Raw genomic sequence first — 13,880 nt, 5'->3', positions numbered from 1 at the left:
ATCATTACAAGAAGATCAAACGCAACTTCTAATTATGATCAGGCTGTACTGGCCATTCGCGGCATATATAGTACGTACCACTGAATGCATTTCTTACAACCTAGGTTTTTATTCTTTTGTCAGCGACAAGCATATTTGTGTTATTGTTAGCGCTGTACTACAGGCCCTCAGTTTCAGTTTATTCATGAGATTATTAATGTTAATAATTAGAAGCATGCAGACATATCATGATCACTGTAAAAAGCTGCCAGGTTAACGAAGCTATGTTACGGCCATCTACAAATCACAGTTAGTTATCTGATCTATACTTCGTATCAAAAGCAAAGATCATATTAACTTTAATTATGGTATTCAATGTGCATGATTTCGATCGATAGCTCAAAATATAATGGATATTAATTGCACTTATATTAACGTCCTCGTGAACTTGCACCAACGATTTGTTTGTGTGCTCAAGCTAGCCACGAAAAAAAAAACTAAAGGAAATACATTAATAATGCTACGCAAGCCAATGGTGTGAAAAGGATGTTAGTGAGTCTGGAAATCCAACAAACACTTAGGATAAGGAAAGTTGGGTGCATACAGGATCTGGCTTAACAAATTGCCTTTTGCGCGCCTTGCATAAATGTGCATGGGTGACAGCAAAAGGTCACTAGTGGCCGAACTGCTAGAATATTGAGTGAAACTTGTGTTGGACCACCTTGTGGGACTCCCTAGTATCATTTCCATGTGCATCAACTACTCTTTGGAAAGTAGACGTGCTTTTGGACCCCATCTAGTTCCTATATATAGCCACCCTCCCTCACATTCTAAGTCATTCCCTTGGCATTCCAAGAAGGCAAGAACTTCCCATGGCTACACACAAAGTCCTTAGTGTAGTTTTCTTTGTTTCATGTGGCTTAGGTATTTGTTTTGCGACTAGATCCCTCTTCATGCTTGAAGGTGGAAATGTTCATGTTGGCTATGATTCAATTGTCCATGCAGTTGTAGGAGAACATGGTGCAACTAGTTATGGAGGTGGTGCTGGTAGTGGGGAAGGTGGCGGTGCAGGATATGGAGCTACAGGTGGACATGGTGGTGGTGGTGGCGGCGGTAGTGGAGGTGGCGGTGGAGCTGCTTATGGTTCTGGAGGTGTTGAGTTTGGAAGTGGCAGTGGAGAAGGAGGTGGCGCTGGAGATGGTGGTGGAGGTGGTGGGGGAAGTGGCGGTGGCGGTGGCGGTGGCGCTGGATATGGTGCAGGAGGAGAGAGTGGTACTGGTTATGGAAGTGGTGAAGGAGGTGGTGCTGGTAGTGGGGAAGGTGGCGATGTAGGATATGGAGCTGCAGGTGGACATGATGGTGGTGGCGGCGGCGGTGGCGGTAGTGGAGGTGGCAGTGGAGCTGCTTATGGTTCTGGAGGTGCTGGGTTTGGAAGTGGTAGTGGAGAAGGAGGTGGTGCTGGATATGGTGGTGGAGGTGGTGGGGGAAGTGGCGGTGGCGCTGGATATGGTGCGGGAGGAGAGAGTGGTGCTGGTTATGGAAGTGGTGAAGGAGGTGGTGCTGGGGGAGGACATGGAGCTGGCAATGGTGGAGGAGGTGGTGGTGGGAGCGGTGGAGGCGGTGGAGCAGGTGGTGCAGGGGGAGCACATGGAGGTGGGTATGGTAGTGGTGCAGGAGGCGGTGGAGGTTTTGGGAGTGGAGTTGCTGGTGGTGGAGGAGGAGGTGGTGCTGGTGGTGGCGGTGGTAGTGCTGGAGTCGCACATGGAGGTGGTTATGGGGGAGGTAGTGGGAGTGGAGAGGGTGGTGGACATGGTGGCTACTCCCCTTGAAACTTCCTTCTCACTACTACTATCATTAATTATGAAAGGAGTGTGCCTTCTTACTCTAGTATGAACAAGAGAATAAGTTTATGGCAAGTGTGAGAATGCTTGTTAATTTATTATAACTTCTAAATATTGAGCTATGAGTGGCAGAGAAATGCTTGCAAGAAATTGTTATATATGTAATTATAATGATTCTGCATTGTTCTTGTCCTGTTTTTAGATTATGCCAATTAAGTGCATTGGAGTGGTCTTAATATCAACCTGAGTCTTGATCATCACTTGGCCTAGCTATTCATTCATGACATCCAAAACCTTATCGCTAATTCTGATAGAGAAATTGTTGTCTTTGCAAAAGGCATGATTATATATAAGAACGTATGGATCGAAGTGTAAAACAAAGAGAAAAATCCCGATCAGTAGGTTTCTTTCCCAAGCCTTCTTTCCTTCTTTCAAGCTTTTCTATGAACCCCAATGCAACCTAATTTTCTACATTAATTTGAATATTACACTAATTAATATATATATATACATATACTTTTTGATCAGTCATGTCAATCATATATTACCTACATGATTCCTTGGTACTATGAATTCGCAAATATTTAATTTCTTGGGACTCCTTATATACTAGCTTTTTGCAAACTCGTGAAAGTTAATAGACAACGCGCGTCTTGTTATTCATGGAAGGTCAAAAACAAAAATTAATGAAGAAGATGATCTTCTTCATCTTGATACTCGTCATTTTTAATCACACTAATTAGTAATGCGACACATTTCAAGTGATCAGAGCTATTTTAATAGTTGATAGGAGATGCTACGTAAAATGTGAAACATCACCATCATGCATGATAATTAAGGAATAACAAGATTTAAAAGGAAAATTATTGCTATAAAATTAAAAACTAAACGATGAAACAAGAAAATGTTGAATTGTCTTGTGGATTTGATGTTTCCCAACCATATTATTTTGATTTTTGGAACATATAGTTGGAAAATTACATTGTACATTAAGGGAATATAGAAAGACATTCATTATTTATAGGAGCTGGTCTTTTATATCTTTTGAAGTTTTGGTACCGATATTGCTGGCGTTTCGATCGCCTGGAGTACTGCTCTCACCGCATTCAATCACAGGCCAGGCGGGCCTCTCATATCATGTCAACCCCACCATCTTCCTTCATCATCGCCATATTACATGCAAATTTTTTGGCATAAAACTCCCTGTCCTTTCTCTGATTTCTGTAACCATGCATGCAACACGTACAGAGCAATCAACTTCTAATTAGGGTCCAAAACAAAGAAACCTTACACTATATTAATGAACAAAAAGCAAACCGTTCGTAAAAATATATATATATATATATATATATATATTTCTCTTAAAAATTGAATACTGTCATGTTAGCGATGCGGAATATGTGTCCTCCAAATTGGCTTATGAAATAGATCAAGAACTCTAACGTCTCCATCTTAAAGTAGTACTTGTACAAGAGCATACCTATCGAACACCACCCATGTCGCTTGGAGGCTCTGGATTTGTTCAACCACCGTCAGTCGATGGGGATAACCCATTACAAGCCTTTTCTGCAGCACAACCTATATATATAACACAGTACGCAGTTGCATATATTGACATGCTATAAAAATTAACCAAGTTTGTTACTAATCTAAATTTTCAGAAAGTATATAAAAGTTATACCAATAACAACAACAGAAGCAATGATTATGAGAAATGAAAGAAAAGAATTTTACGTGCCTTGTATTTTCTGCAAAGCTCAGCGGCTGCTTGAAGTTGTTGAAACTCAACATCACTTCGCAACTCACTTTTCTCGTTTGCACCAGATAATTCATCGAATTGCAAATCCCAAACACTATGCCATTTATGGGAAATTACTAGAAAAAGCCCAAGTAAATTAGCAGTACTGTTAGAAAGAAATCTAGCTTGATTATTGACACAGCACTACTATATATCTAGCATAAAAAAAAAGTATTAATGGTGTTTCGAATATTTTTGTAACTTTAATGGATTATATTTATACACTGACTCGAAAATAGCAAAAACTCGTATCATTAGGATGAAGTTTAAGCTAAACAAGATTTTGGAAAGATGATGGAGCAGCGTTTCTTGAATTTTTATAATCTGCATGAACAGCAGTTTTAGAAAGACAGAGATAAGATGCAACTTACTTCTAGCATGGAACCATGGCATTAGGCCTAAGAGAGTGACGACACAACCAGGTACACTAACATTCTCAATAGCCCATTTTATAGGCTCAATGGTGAATTCTTTCGTCGCATCCATCACTATGACTACATTTTCAAGAATCGGATGGATCGTCGACTTCGACTCTGAGCCGGAGTCTGGCGTCATCCAATCTAAAATGGTTTAACGAAACGCTTTACTTCGAAAGGAAGAGAAAGAAAAGCAGGGGCGTGGTAGGGCACTTTTGTACTCCTTGAATTGGAGCTTCCTCTTTGTCTTGAGAGGAAAATCAAAATAGCGATGGATACAAACGAGGATGTCCATCAACATGCATTGACATGAACGATGCTTTCCCAGCAAATTATTGTACTTCCAAACTACTTAGATGGATCTTCCAAAGGTTCACGATGCATCCTATTAAATAGTGTGTAGTTCACATATAGCCGCAATCAAGATTAGAAAAGAGAAATTCTAGAAAATTCAGAACCGGTAATTGCAAAAATGTCGGGTTTATTAATTTTATTGAAAAGCGATTTAGATAGTGAGATGAGATGAGATGATTTTATATAAAAGTTAAATAAAATATTATTATTATTTTGTAATTTGAAAAAGTTGAATTGTTTATTATAGTGTAAAAATTTAAAAAAATTGTAACGATTAGATAAGATAGAAAAATACTATAGATACAAAAGAATCCCACACTGATGTGGCGTGTGCCACACATCTCCCCCCTCCCCCCCTTTTTTTTTCTCCCCCTCTCTCGTGCCTCTCCCCTCCCCTCCTCCCCCTTTCCCTCCGTATCTCCACCCCCTCCACGTGCCCTCCAATTGGTGCCGCTTAGACCGCCGGCTGCTTCTGCCAGTCCTGAGGTAGTTCCAACTACCATGGCAGGCATGGGGAGGGCGAAGACAGAGAAGGAAAGGGGGAGGAGAGGAGAGGAGGGGAGGGGCACGAGAGAGGAGGAGGAAAAAGAAAGAACAAAAAAGGGAGGGGCGGGGGGGAGACGTGACGTGTCACATTAATGTGTTAGATCCTTTTGTGAGATTTCTTTGTGTCTGTAACATTTCCCAATGAAATGAGATGAGATGAAACATTCTTACTATCCAATCGATGCCTGAGAGAGATTGCGAAATTGTGACAACTTTTCCAACTAGTTAAATAAAACATTGATATTTAACCAAGCCTCAACCATAAAATGGTTTGATGAAATTTTGACAGTTGTCCCTAAAATACTTGATACAGAGAGCAGGAGAGTTAACTGAGTTTATGAACTCACAAGATCAAAAAAATAGAAACTGACAAATATAATGAGTCTCAAAATACATGCACTACAGAACACCAGCCTGTCCCAAGCCTGAAGAGTTCTAAAAATGTTGTTTTTGTCTTTTCAAATAAATTTATGCTGGAAGGCATTTTATATCCACTACATATTTAGCAGGTAATTTGACAAACTCTCTCTTTCTTTGTTCTTTTTGGTTCCCCGATACCTAGCATCATACGATTCTGTCCTGAAGATCTGTAATTAAAGTGGACGCCAATGAACTGAGTTTCTTCCCGGTCTCTCCGGCAATATTTTTCAGGCTGGAAATATCCTGTTGTGCCTGAAAAAGAATGGGGAAAAGCCACCCAGCGTCAATACAGAAATAGTGCAGCAATCTATAATTTTTTTTTTTATAGGTAAATAGTGCAGCAATCTATAATTTAACTGGGTGAGAAATAAAGCCAAGGGGAAAAAACTACATTTAGAAGGACAACAAAAAATTACATTTCGGTAAATCTCTGAGTCTGGTCAAGAATAATATAAGTGAACTTGAAAGAGCAGTGGAGTTGCAAATCCTACCTGGAAAGAGAGCCGATTGATGAGGTCACTAGTAAGATCAATTGAGGAATGATCTGTGCTGTCACCAAAAAGATCAGAACTGGAGATGGCCGTTGAACTCTGTAACATTTAAATGATGAATAAGGGTCGGAATTCCTATATAGCTCAGTAAGGTACATGCAACTTTCATGAAAACAAAAAAATCATAGTTACAAATTTTCATCCATTTTCAGTGCATAAAATTTCAAGTATTAGATCAATAACTTCACATCAGGGAATTTCACACAGTCGATTCACCATAATGGATTTAAATGATAATGTATCTTTTTTTTTCTCATCACTAATTTATCATTTCCCAAGTCATGTTATTATCAAACAATTTCCAAGTATAAAACCATGAAAATTTAGCTTCATCAAAGTTCAGAAATAAGCTTTACTTTATGATACAATACTATTTTTCATATCCCTTTGGCCAAGATTAGGTCGGCATTATGCAGAATTGTGCAGGAGAATGGTTTATACTAAAAAAACAAGATTAAGAATTAAAAAAATATGAAAAGAACTTTGTCGAATCTATTCAGTAGATAATTATCAGTACGTCTAGTTGAGGATACATACTGAGAACTTCTGCAAAGATACTTGAGCACCTATATCAGTAGGGTTGCTCTGATCACCAAAGAATTGTGCCGATGAAATAGATTTTGCATTCGAGAATTTCTTCCTTGCTTCATCAGTTTCCTGAATCTGATAGCAATAGTAGTTTAAGGGAAGAAACCCACACAAAGAAACCCACAGTTTAAAACAGTAGACTGAAACAAGACATATTATGATCTGCAAGACATGACATGGGTATGTCTAGAAGGATAATGACAAGAGCATGCTGTAGACAAATGAAGGAACTAAAACTGACCCAATGTAACGCCCCAGTGGAAGGCCTAAGCCACATGGCCTATACTCCAAAAGGACTAGTCAATGATACAACTAGTCTCATTGGAACTTCTCTTTCCCAAGCAATGTGGGATCCCATACACCACATATCCTTATTATATAGGGTATCACAATCTACCCCCCTTAAATTCCTGAAATCCTCATTGGGCCAGTCCATCGTAGGTGGCACGGCTCAAGTCACACATATCTGGTTGGGATAGGCTTTAATACCATTTGTAACCCTCAATGGAATGCCTAAGCTACATGGCCTATACTCCAAAAGAACTAATCAATGATACAAGTAGAACTCCATTGGAACCAAGAATTTTTCATTTCTAAGCAATGTGGGATCTCATACACCACTTACCCTTATCCTTATCATATAAGGTATCACAATCTACCTCCCTTAAATTTCCGACGTCCTCGTTGGGCCAGTCCATCGCTCAAGTCACACATCTCTGGTTGGGATAGGTTTTGATACCATTTGTAACGCTCCAATAGAAGGCCCAAGCCACATAGCCTATACTCTAAAATGTCTAGTCAATGATACAATTGGAGCTCCATTAGAACCTTATAAAGAGCAAGAACTTCTCATTTCCAAGCAATGTGGGATCTCATACACCATCTACTATTATCCTTATCATATGGGGTATCACACCCAATAATGAATATATCTACCAAAAAAAGTTCTTTTAAGGATACTAAATAAGAACCAAAAGTATTATTCTTGAATTCCCAATATTGACTTAAAACACCTCAACATTGTATATGGATTTTGAAAATTCAAAACTTCTAGTCATGGCACCAATGAGAAACCAAAACATGCCAAAAAAAATGTTCTACTTTCAGTGTAGATTTAACTCATGGATTGGTGTCGACATGTCATGAAAGCAGTACATTCTAAACGACTTGGAGAGGACCATTATTTCTTCTTCTTGGTTTTTTAGTTTTCTTTTTTATGTCGTGGAGCCTCTTCAAGGCAGGTGCCCTTCAGGCTCACCCCTACAGAGTAAAACTTAGATACACATTTATCTGATAATCTATGGAAACTCCTAGTGAGGAATCAAACCAAGGATGTCAGAATTTAAACCTCAGCCCAAGCCCACCCACCCTTTGACAACTAGACTGCACCATGACGGGTAGGAGAGGACCATTCTTATGGAAGAGGTAAGTTGGAGACATATCGAAAGCACTTTAGTTGAAAAAGTGGGACGGGATTACTAAATTTTTCCAATGGTTGGCTAATCCAAACCTGAGGAATAACACCATTGAATCCCTAGTGGTTATGAATCTATCCATTTGGACTCCACAAAATTAAGGAGCATAGTGTGCAATTTTCCACCTCTTCAAGATTGAGTGGGCGGTGGTATTGGCTTGTTGCATAGTGATCTCACATATAGCTCCTTTGTAAAGAAAATTTCTAATGATTTCTAAGCAGATAGTAGAAAAAATTAAGCCACATTTAATAATAGAAAAAGTTAATTTTAACGATAAGTTTGGTGGAAGAACCAACAAAGTGATGTAGATGTGTGCCTATATCAATGTGTTTAGGGGAGGTGGGTTGAACTTTCTGAGTCTTTGCATCATAACCCAGAAAAGGATAGGAGTAGAAACCCTTCTTTGACCTCTGCATTTTCTAGTTTTTTTATTTTCACATCCTATGATATTAAGAAGATGTCAAGGAGATGAGCATTGTCTGCACAATATAAGTCATGTCATGCTAATCATAAAAAAAAGTTCCAACAATTGCACACATATTTTGCTAATCATAAAGCATACTTGCACTTTTGAGGAATTTGAGCCAGCTTTCCTTGGAAAACCACTGTCCATTCCGAAATCTGCAAAGAAGCTTGATGACTTTGGTGGGACTACATGGCTGATCATATGTGGCCCACTAGAGCTATTCTCAGCAGACTGGACATTGTCAACATATTCAAAGCGCTTCGCAAGAGATAAGCCAGCTGTAGGAGAGCTCTTTGTTGAGGAAACTGGAATAACTGGTTCCTCAGGCTTCTGGTCGTAGAGATTTTCACTTGGCTGCATTTGGAAGAGATTATTTTGTAAGATAAAGCACTTTAATAAGCCCAGGATAAGCGACCAGCAGATAGTAGACCACAAAATACTTTTAAAGTTGTTCATAAAATAGCAACAATAAATTAATCCACCTTAGTAGTAAGCTTTCTAGCACCAAGTCCCCCCGTCTTTCCAATTTTCTTTGCACCAAGTGGCTTCTTAACAGCATTGGTAACAACTGCATGAGGGGCTTTAAGTGAAGCAGAGGTATCAGGTACTTCTTGCCTTTCCAAAGAGTTTGCTTTTGGACCTTCAATTGTCTTGACATCAGGGAGTCCATTTTCAGCTTGTGCTGGCTGAGAAGAAACAGGTAATGATATTAAACCTGTCTCTTCTGCCGTACTTTTAGCAACTTCTTTTGAGAGTATCTGCCTATATAAGTCAGCAGCTCTTGATGTATACTTAGCCTCAATTTTGCCACCATCAGTCCATCCATGCTGCTTAAAGAAAACCTGTGCACGGTTGTTTCCCCCAAAGCTCATCATTTTCAGCTGCTCAGGAGTCCACGAGTCTAAGTTTGTAGACCTATATGAAAGAAAAAAAATTTGATTGTATCTTACTAAATTTACAATTTTGCTAAAAAATAAAGATGCCACCCAGAAAAATTGTAAACAAGAAGTAATATGCACAGTTGATGACTCTCAACTTTGACATGCATTCCATTTCACCCATGGTAAAGACAAGACCAACTGACCACACAGCACAAGTACATGTAAAAGATGTAACAATAACCACCAAGTAAATTATCCCAGTTCCTTTCTTTTCATCATTAAGACTCATAAAAAGGGGAAACCAGCATATGCCATCTGTTCAATCCTAACTCCATCGCCATTTCCTCAATTAAATTACACCTCCTAAAGCAGATCATAAACCTTTGAATTCTAGATCCAACTTTGCTTCCACATCTTTGCATATAAGTTTACCCAATGGCCAAGTAATCACCAAATCGGATCCAAGAGAATGAAGCTTTTTAGATAGAATTAATGACAGTGCACACATTTTTCTGAATCAATTGACATAATTAGCCACACCAATGCATATAAAAGATAAAGGGGCATGTCGGACACTGAGTCATCACCATAAATCTTTCTTTCTTGCTATTTCATAGAAAATTAAGAAATGGATTTCGCTAATCCAATGAACGGAAAGGTGCCCACTTCATTATATAACGAGAGAATAAAAGTCACTGCCTATAACTTCGAGCATAGTCATATATAATTACACAAATTACAAACAAAATGTATGCTAATTCACAGCCGAATGAAATTAGAAAGCTTAACACTACGACCCAAATCAACTATTCGAACATCAACAACAGAACAGATCTCCAAAAAATATAGACAACCAAGTTGAAATTGATACCTGACGAAGCTAATGTGGACGCCGAGGCTGCGATGCACGGCAGAGCAATCGATGCAGAGGAAGATCCCGAAAGTCACCGACGCCCAAGTAGGGTTCTTTGCATTACAATCGAAACACATCTGAATTCACAAATAAAACCCAAAAGAGAGAATAAAAAATCAAAACCCATTTCAGAATTTCGGGATCTGAATCAGATCCAACGAAAAGAAACCCAAAAATAGAATGTAAGATGGAAACCGAGAAACATAAACACGGACCTTGTTTTCTGACTTAGCTTTCAGTTTTCTGAAGACAGCGTTCTTGTCAAAGAACCCATCCGACGCCATTGCACGGGGAGAGAGAGGGAGAGACTCAGGGGGTGCACGAAATTACAAATCGAACACCCTCCTGAGGAGAAAATCGAAAGGAGGCGAGAAATATAAGTGAAGCCGCAGATTTGATTTCTTTTTTCATTTATTATTTTTCCTTTTCTTTAGATCCACAGCGGAGGAATTCTACTGGGGTCCCGTTTTGGTCTCGGAGTCCATGGGTAACGTCTTTAATATTAAAATATGTTTTATTATTTTTAGTTTTTATTATTTACTTTAATATAAAAATTATATTATATATATATATATATATTATCAACATATTTATTAATTTAAGAATAAAATTCCGTAGTAATAGTTTCCATTTTTTTATATATAATTACACCTTCAAAATTTTGGTTGTGAAAAGGAAGGCAGAGAAAATGGAAATAAAGCTTTATGATACCAAAATTATAGAAAAGTTACACTTATGGACTTTTTTTTAATATTTTTTTATTTTTAATTTCCAGTTTAGAGTATAAGAATAATTTAGAATTTTGGGAGATATTTAAAAACTTTTGATTTTTTTATTTTTAAAAATTTATTAAATACAAATGAGATATTTTTTAAAAAATTATATTTACAAATCAGATAAAGATACACCTACTAAATTGTTTAGATGACATAATTTAATTTTTTTAAAAAAATTATAAAATTTGAATATTATATTTTTTAAATAATGTAGATGGTATATTTTATACATAAATATTTTTTATAAAATTTATATATTTAATTTTGTAATGATGCCACGTGTAGACGGAGTCAAGTGGCGGCTGCGCCAATAATCGGGTAGTGGAAGGCGATGCGGGAACTATTATCACCGAACGTTAAACTATCTGTTGGTGAGATGGCGAAGCCGTACCAACCAAACCCAGCACCAAGTAATTCATTCATAAATCATCACGAGGATGCAAACTAAGCCCAACCCATGTTTTCTCTAGCTAGTATGTAGGATGCAAGTGGTTTTAGACTCTAGGGCCTGTGTTCGGGTTCGATTCTCGGCCCTTTTTGCCTGCTTTTGCAAGTCAGCTCAAGCTGAGGCTCTCATAATTATTACAACATTTTGCATCACGAGTGAATCGTGAGTTATGATTTCGTAACCATTTAAATAATGAGATGAGATAAAATGAATTAAAATAAAATAGTTTCATATTATCTTTAGAAATTATTATGATAACTTAATATGATAGTTCTCGTAATAATTTCCATTATAAGTTTTAATACACTTAATTTGAGCCCAAGATGCATGCCTTCGGCCGCCCCCAGGCGGGGGTGACAAGCATTTTCCGACGAGTTTCATTCGTGCTTTCTAATTTTATTAATGTTCCATTGTCTTCCTTCTCCTGATGATTTTGAAGTTCCTTACCTTTAAGTCTCGATTCCTCACCTGCTCCTCTTTTGATTTTCCATCTTTGATTTCTCTATTCCTCTCCCAAAACTTATATGATTCCCCACCTCTGAACTTTCTAGCTAGTTGGCTTGCCTTGTTGGTGTTTTGTCCGCTTAGATCGGGTTTTATACCCAACATTTATGGTATACTTCCTTATTAACATATTTTCATTCCTCAGCACCTTTCTTGTTTTTTTAACATATTTCCATTTTACACTCAACAACATCGTGTGCTTACTAATTTTAAAACAAGCCATAATTTCATTACTGAACACAAAACATGTATAGCCATGGATACTCTTTTCGTCTTGTTGCCTTTCTTCTCTTTATATTTTCCTTCTTGGGAATTGATTGCCATAGGTCTTTCCATTCCCTTTTCTTTTTCTTCCTTATCCATATTTATGGTCATTGACGTAGGCGCACATATATACCCAAGCTCCAACCCTTGTCTTCCTGTCATTCCTGATCCTCTTCTCTTACAAGTTGGCTAGGTACTGTTCATACAATCTTTCTAAGGCTGGAACAACCAGAAATTAAAGTATTAAAACATGCATGATGATGAGCTAGTGAAGACTTGGTGCAGATAATGATTTAGGCCTTGTTTGTATGTTGAGTTGAGTTGAGTTGAGTTAAATTTTTTAGTGAGTTGAAATGATAGAATGAGTTTTATGGGACTCGCTTAAGATGAATTTAGATGTATTTAGATATTAAGATGAGTTTAAATGTATTTATGAAAAGTTAAAAAAAATTATAAATTCTATGTGTAATGAGGTGCTGCGTTGAAAAAAATTATAAGTTTTATGTATAAAAAATTATTGAGTTGGGTGATATTTAATGAATTGTAAATTGTGTATTTAAATATCGAATTTGATTTAAAGTTAAAATCAACTCAAATGAGTTGAGATGAATTCATTACTCAAACTAGGCTTAAACTTTTGTTTACTTTTGATTAGTTTATTTAAGCATGCAGATTTTCCTCGGGGGAAAAATGGTTTTCAATCAACACTGACTTGAATTAACTTCTCTGCCAGTACTCATTGCCAGCCAGCTAGCTAGCTAAGGTATTCTTTTCAAAGAAAAGTGCTGGGATCCAAAGCATGATGATCGATAAAAATTAAAATTGTATAGTGCATGGCTAAACAGCTACACAATATGTATGTGATATTGATGAAGCACTTAGAGCATCCATTGCCAACGCCAAGTCCAAAATTTATCTTTTTTAGTTATAAAATTTTTACATTGAACTAGGTAAAACCATAATTTTTAGTTTTGAGCTACTGTTAATTTCTACTTCTAGCTATGTTTGGCGACACATTGTTGGATGACCAAAAGAATTTTTTATTATTTTTCCTTCCATTCCCTCCATTTCCCTCCCTCTTCCCTCATATTCTCTCTTTTGTTCAGAAGACCATTGCTCATATCCCTCTTCTCTCTTCCTCTTATCTCTTCCTCAATCTTCTTCAATCGATTATTTCTCCAGTCCAAACATTTTTGCGTCCCTTTCCTTTTCTGGTTCCCGTCGGCTGTGCAATTTCCCCTCTCTCTCTCTCTCTCTCTCTCTCTCGGCTTGGTTTAAGAACATTCAGAATACCCCCCACGGTATGAATTTTGTGCGATTGATTTAGGAAATTATATTTTTATGCGATTGATTTAGGAAATCTGACTCAACAGACCCTTAGAAGCTTTTGCTTCTTTCGTTTCACATTTGGTGTTCTTTTCTTCTCTTTTTTTTCTCCATGCTCCATGCCCAGACTTGGCTTTCATATCTAAGTTTATGAAATTTTCTTATCATGGTTCTTATTTGATTCTTATACAGATCATACAAGTAAGCCCTATAGGTATGTCCTACGATTCCCTTGTTCACCCTTTTATCTATTCTCTTTTCACCTTTTTTTTTTAATGTTTGTTACTTGTATAGGAACTCTTTTGGTCTGTAAATTGGGTAGATTCTTGTTGTT

At 37.5% G+C, this 13,880-nt stretch overlaps 2 protein-coding genes across 2 annotated transcripts; one reads left to right on the top strand and one right to left on the bottom strand.

Annotated features, from left to right (window-relative positions):
• Positions 1-822: 822 nt before the first annotated feature.
• Positions 823-2,062, top strand: LOC108984097 (glycine-rich cell wall structural protein 1.8). Its single transcript, XM_018955929.2, has one exon. It carries the CDS (start codon positions 852-854, stop codon positions 1,806-1,808), a length of 957 nt encoding a protein of 318 aa, XP_018811474.1. The 5' UTR covers positions 823-851; the 3' UTR covers positions 1,809-2,062.
• A 3,094-nt stretch (positions 2,063-5,156) lies between these two features.
• On the bottom strand, positions 5,157-10,662 carry LOC108984091 (probable ADP-ribosylation factor GTPase-activating protein AGD8). Its single transcript, XM_018955920.2, has 7 exons — positions 10,444-10,662; positions 10,187-10,305; positions 8,917-9,349; positions 8,531-8,788; positions 6,443-6,568; positions 5,846-5,944; positions 5,157-5,606 (listed from the first exon to the last, which is right to left on the bottom strand). Exons 1-7 carry the CDS (start codon positions 10,510-10,512, stop codon positions 5,499-5,501), a joined length of 1,212 nt encoding a protein of 403 aa, XP_018811465.1. The 5' UTR covers positions 10,513-10,662; the 3' UTR covers positions 5,157-5,498.
• Between the last annotated feature and the right edge of the window lie 3,218 nt (positions 10,663-13,880).

This window comes from Juglans regia, chromosome 9 (genome assembly GCF_001411555.2).
Source record: "Juglans regia cultivar Chandler chromosome 9, Walnut 2.0, whole genome shotgun sequence".
NCBI lineage: Eukaryota > Viridiplantae > Streptophyta > Magnoliopsida > Fagales > Juglandaceae > Juglans > Juglans regia.
This window is presented reverse-complemented; position numbering and strand designations above follow the sequence as displayed.

Excerpts from the sequence above, each read along its gene's own strand:
- LOC108984097 (XM_018955929.2), top strand. The coding sequence starts at position 852 with ATGGCTACACACAAAGTCCTTAGTGTAGTTTTCTTTGTTTCATGTGGC.
- LOC108984091 (XM_018955920.2), bottom strand. The coding sequence starts at position 10,512 with ATGGCGTCGGATGGGTTCTTTGACAAGAACGCTGTCTTCAGAAAACTG. Across the intron at positions 6,569-8,530 it reads CAAATTCCTCAAAAGTGCAA|ATTCAGGAAACTGATGAAGC; the intron begins GTATGCTTTATG and ends TATTGCTATCAG. Across the intron at positions 5,607-5,845 it reads TCAATCGGCTCTCTTTCCAG|GCACAACAGGATATTTCCAG; the intron begins GTAGGATTTGCA and ends ATTCTTTTTCAG.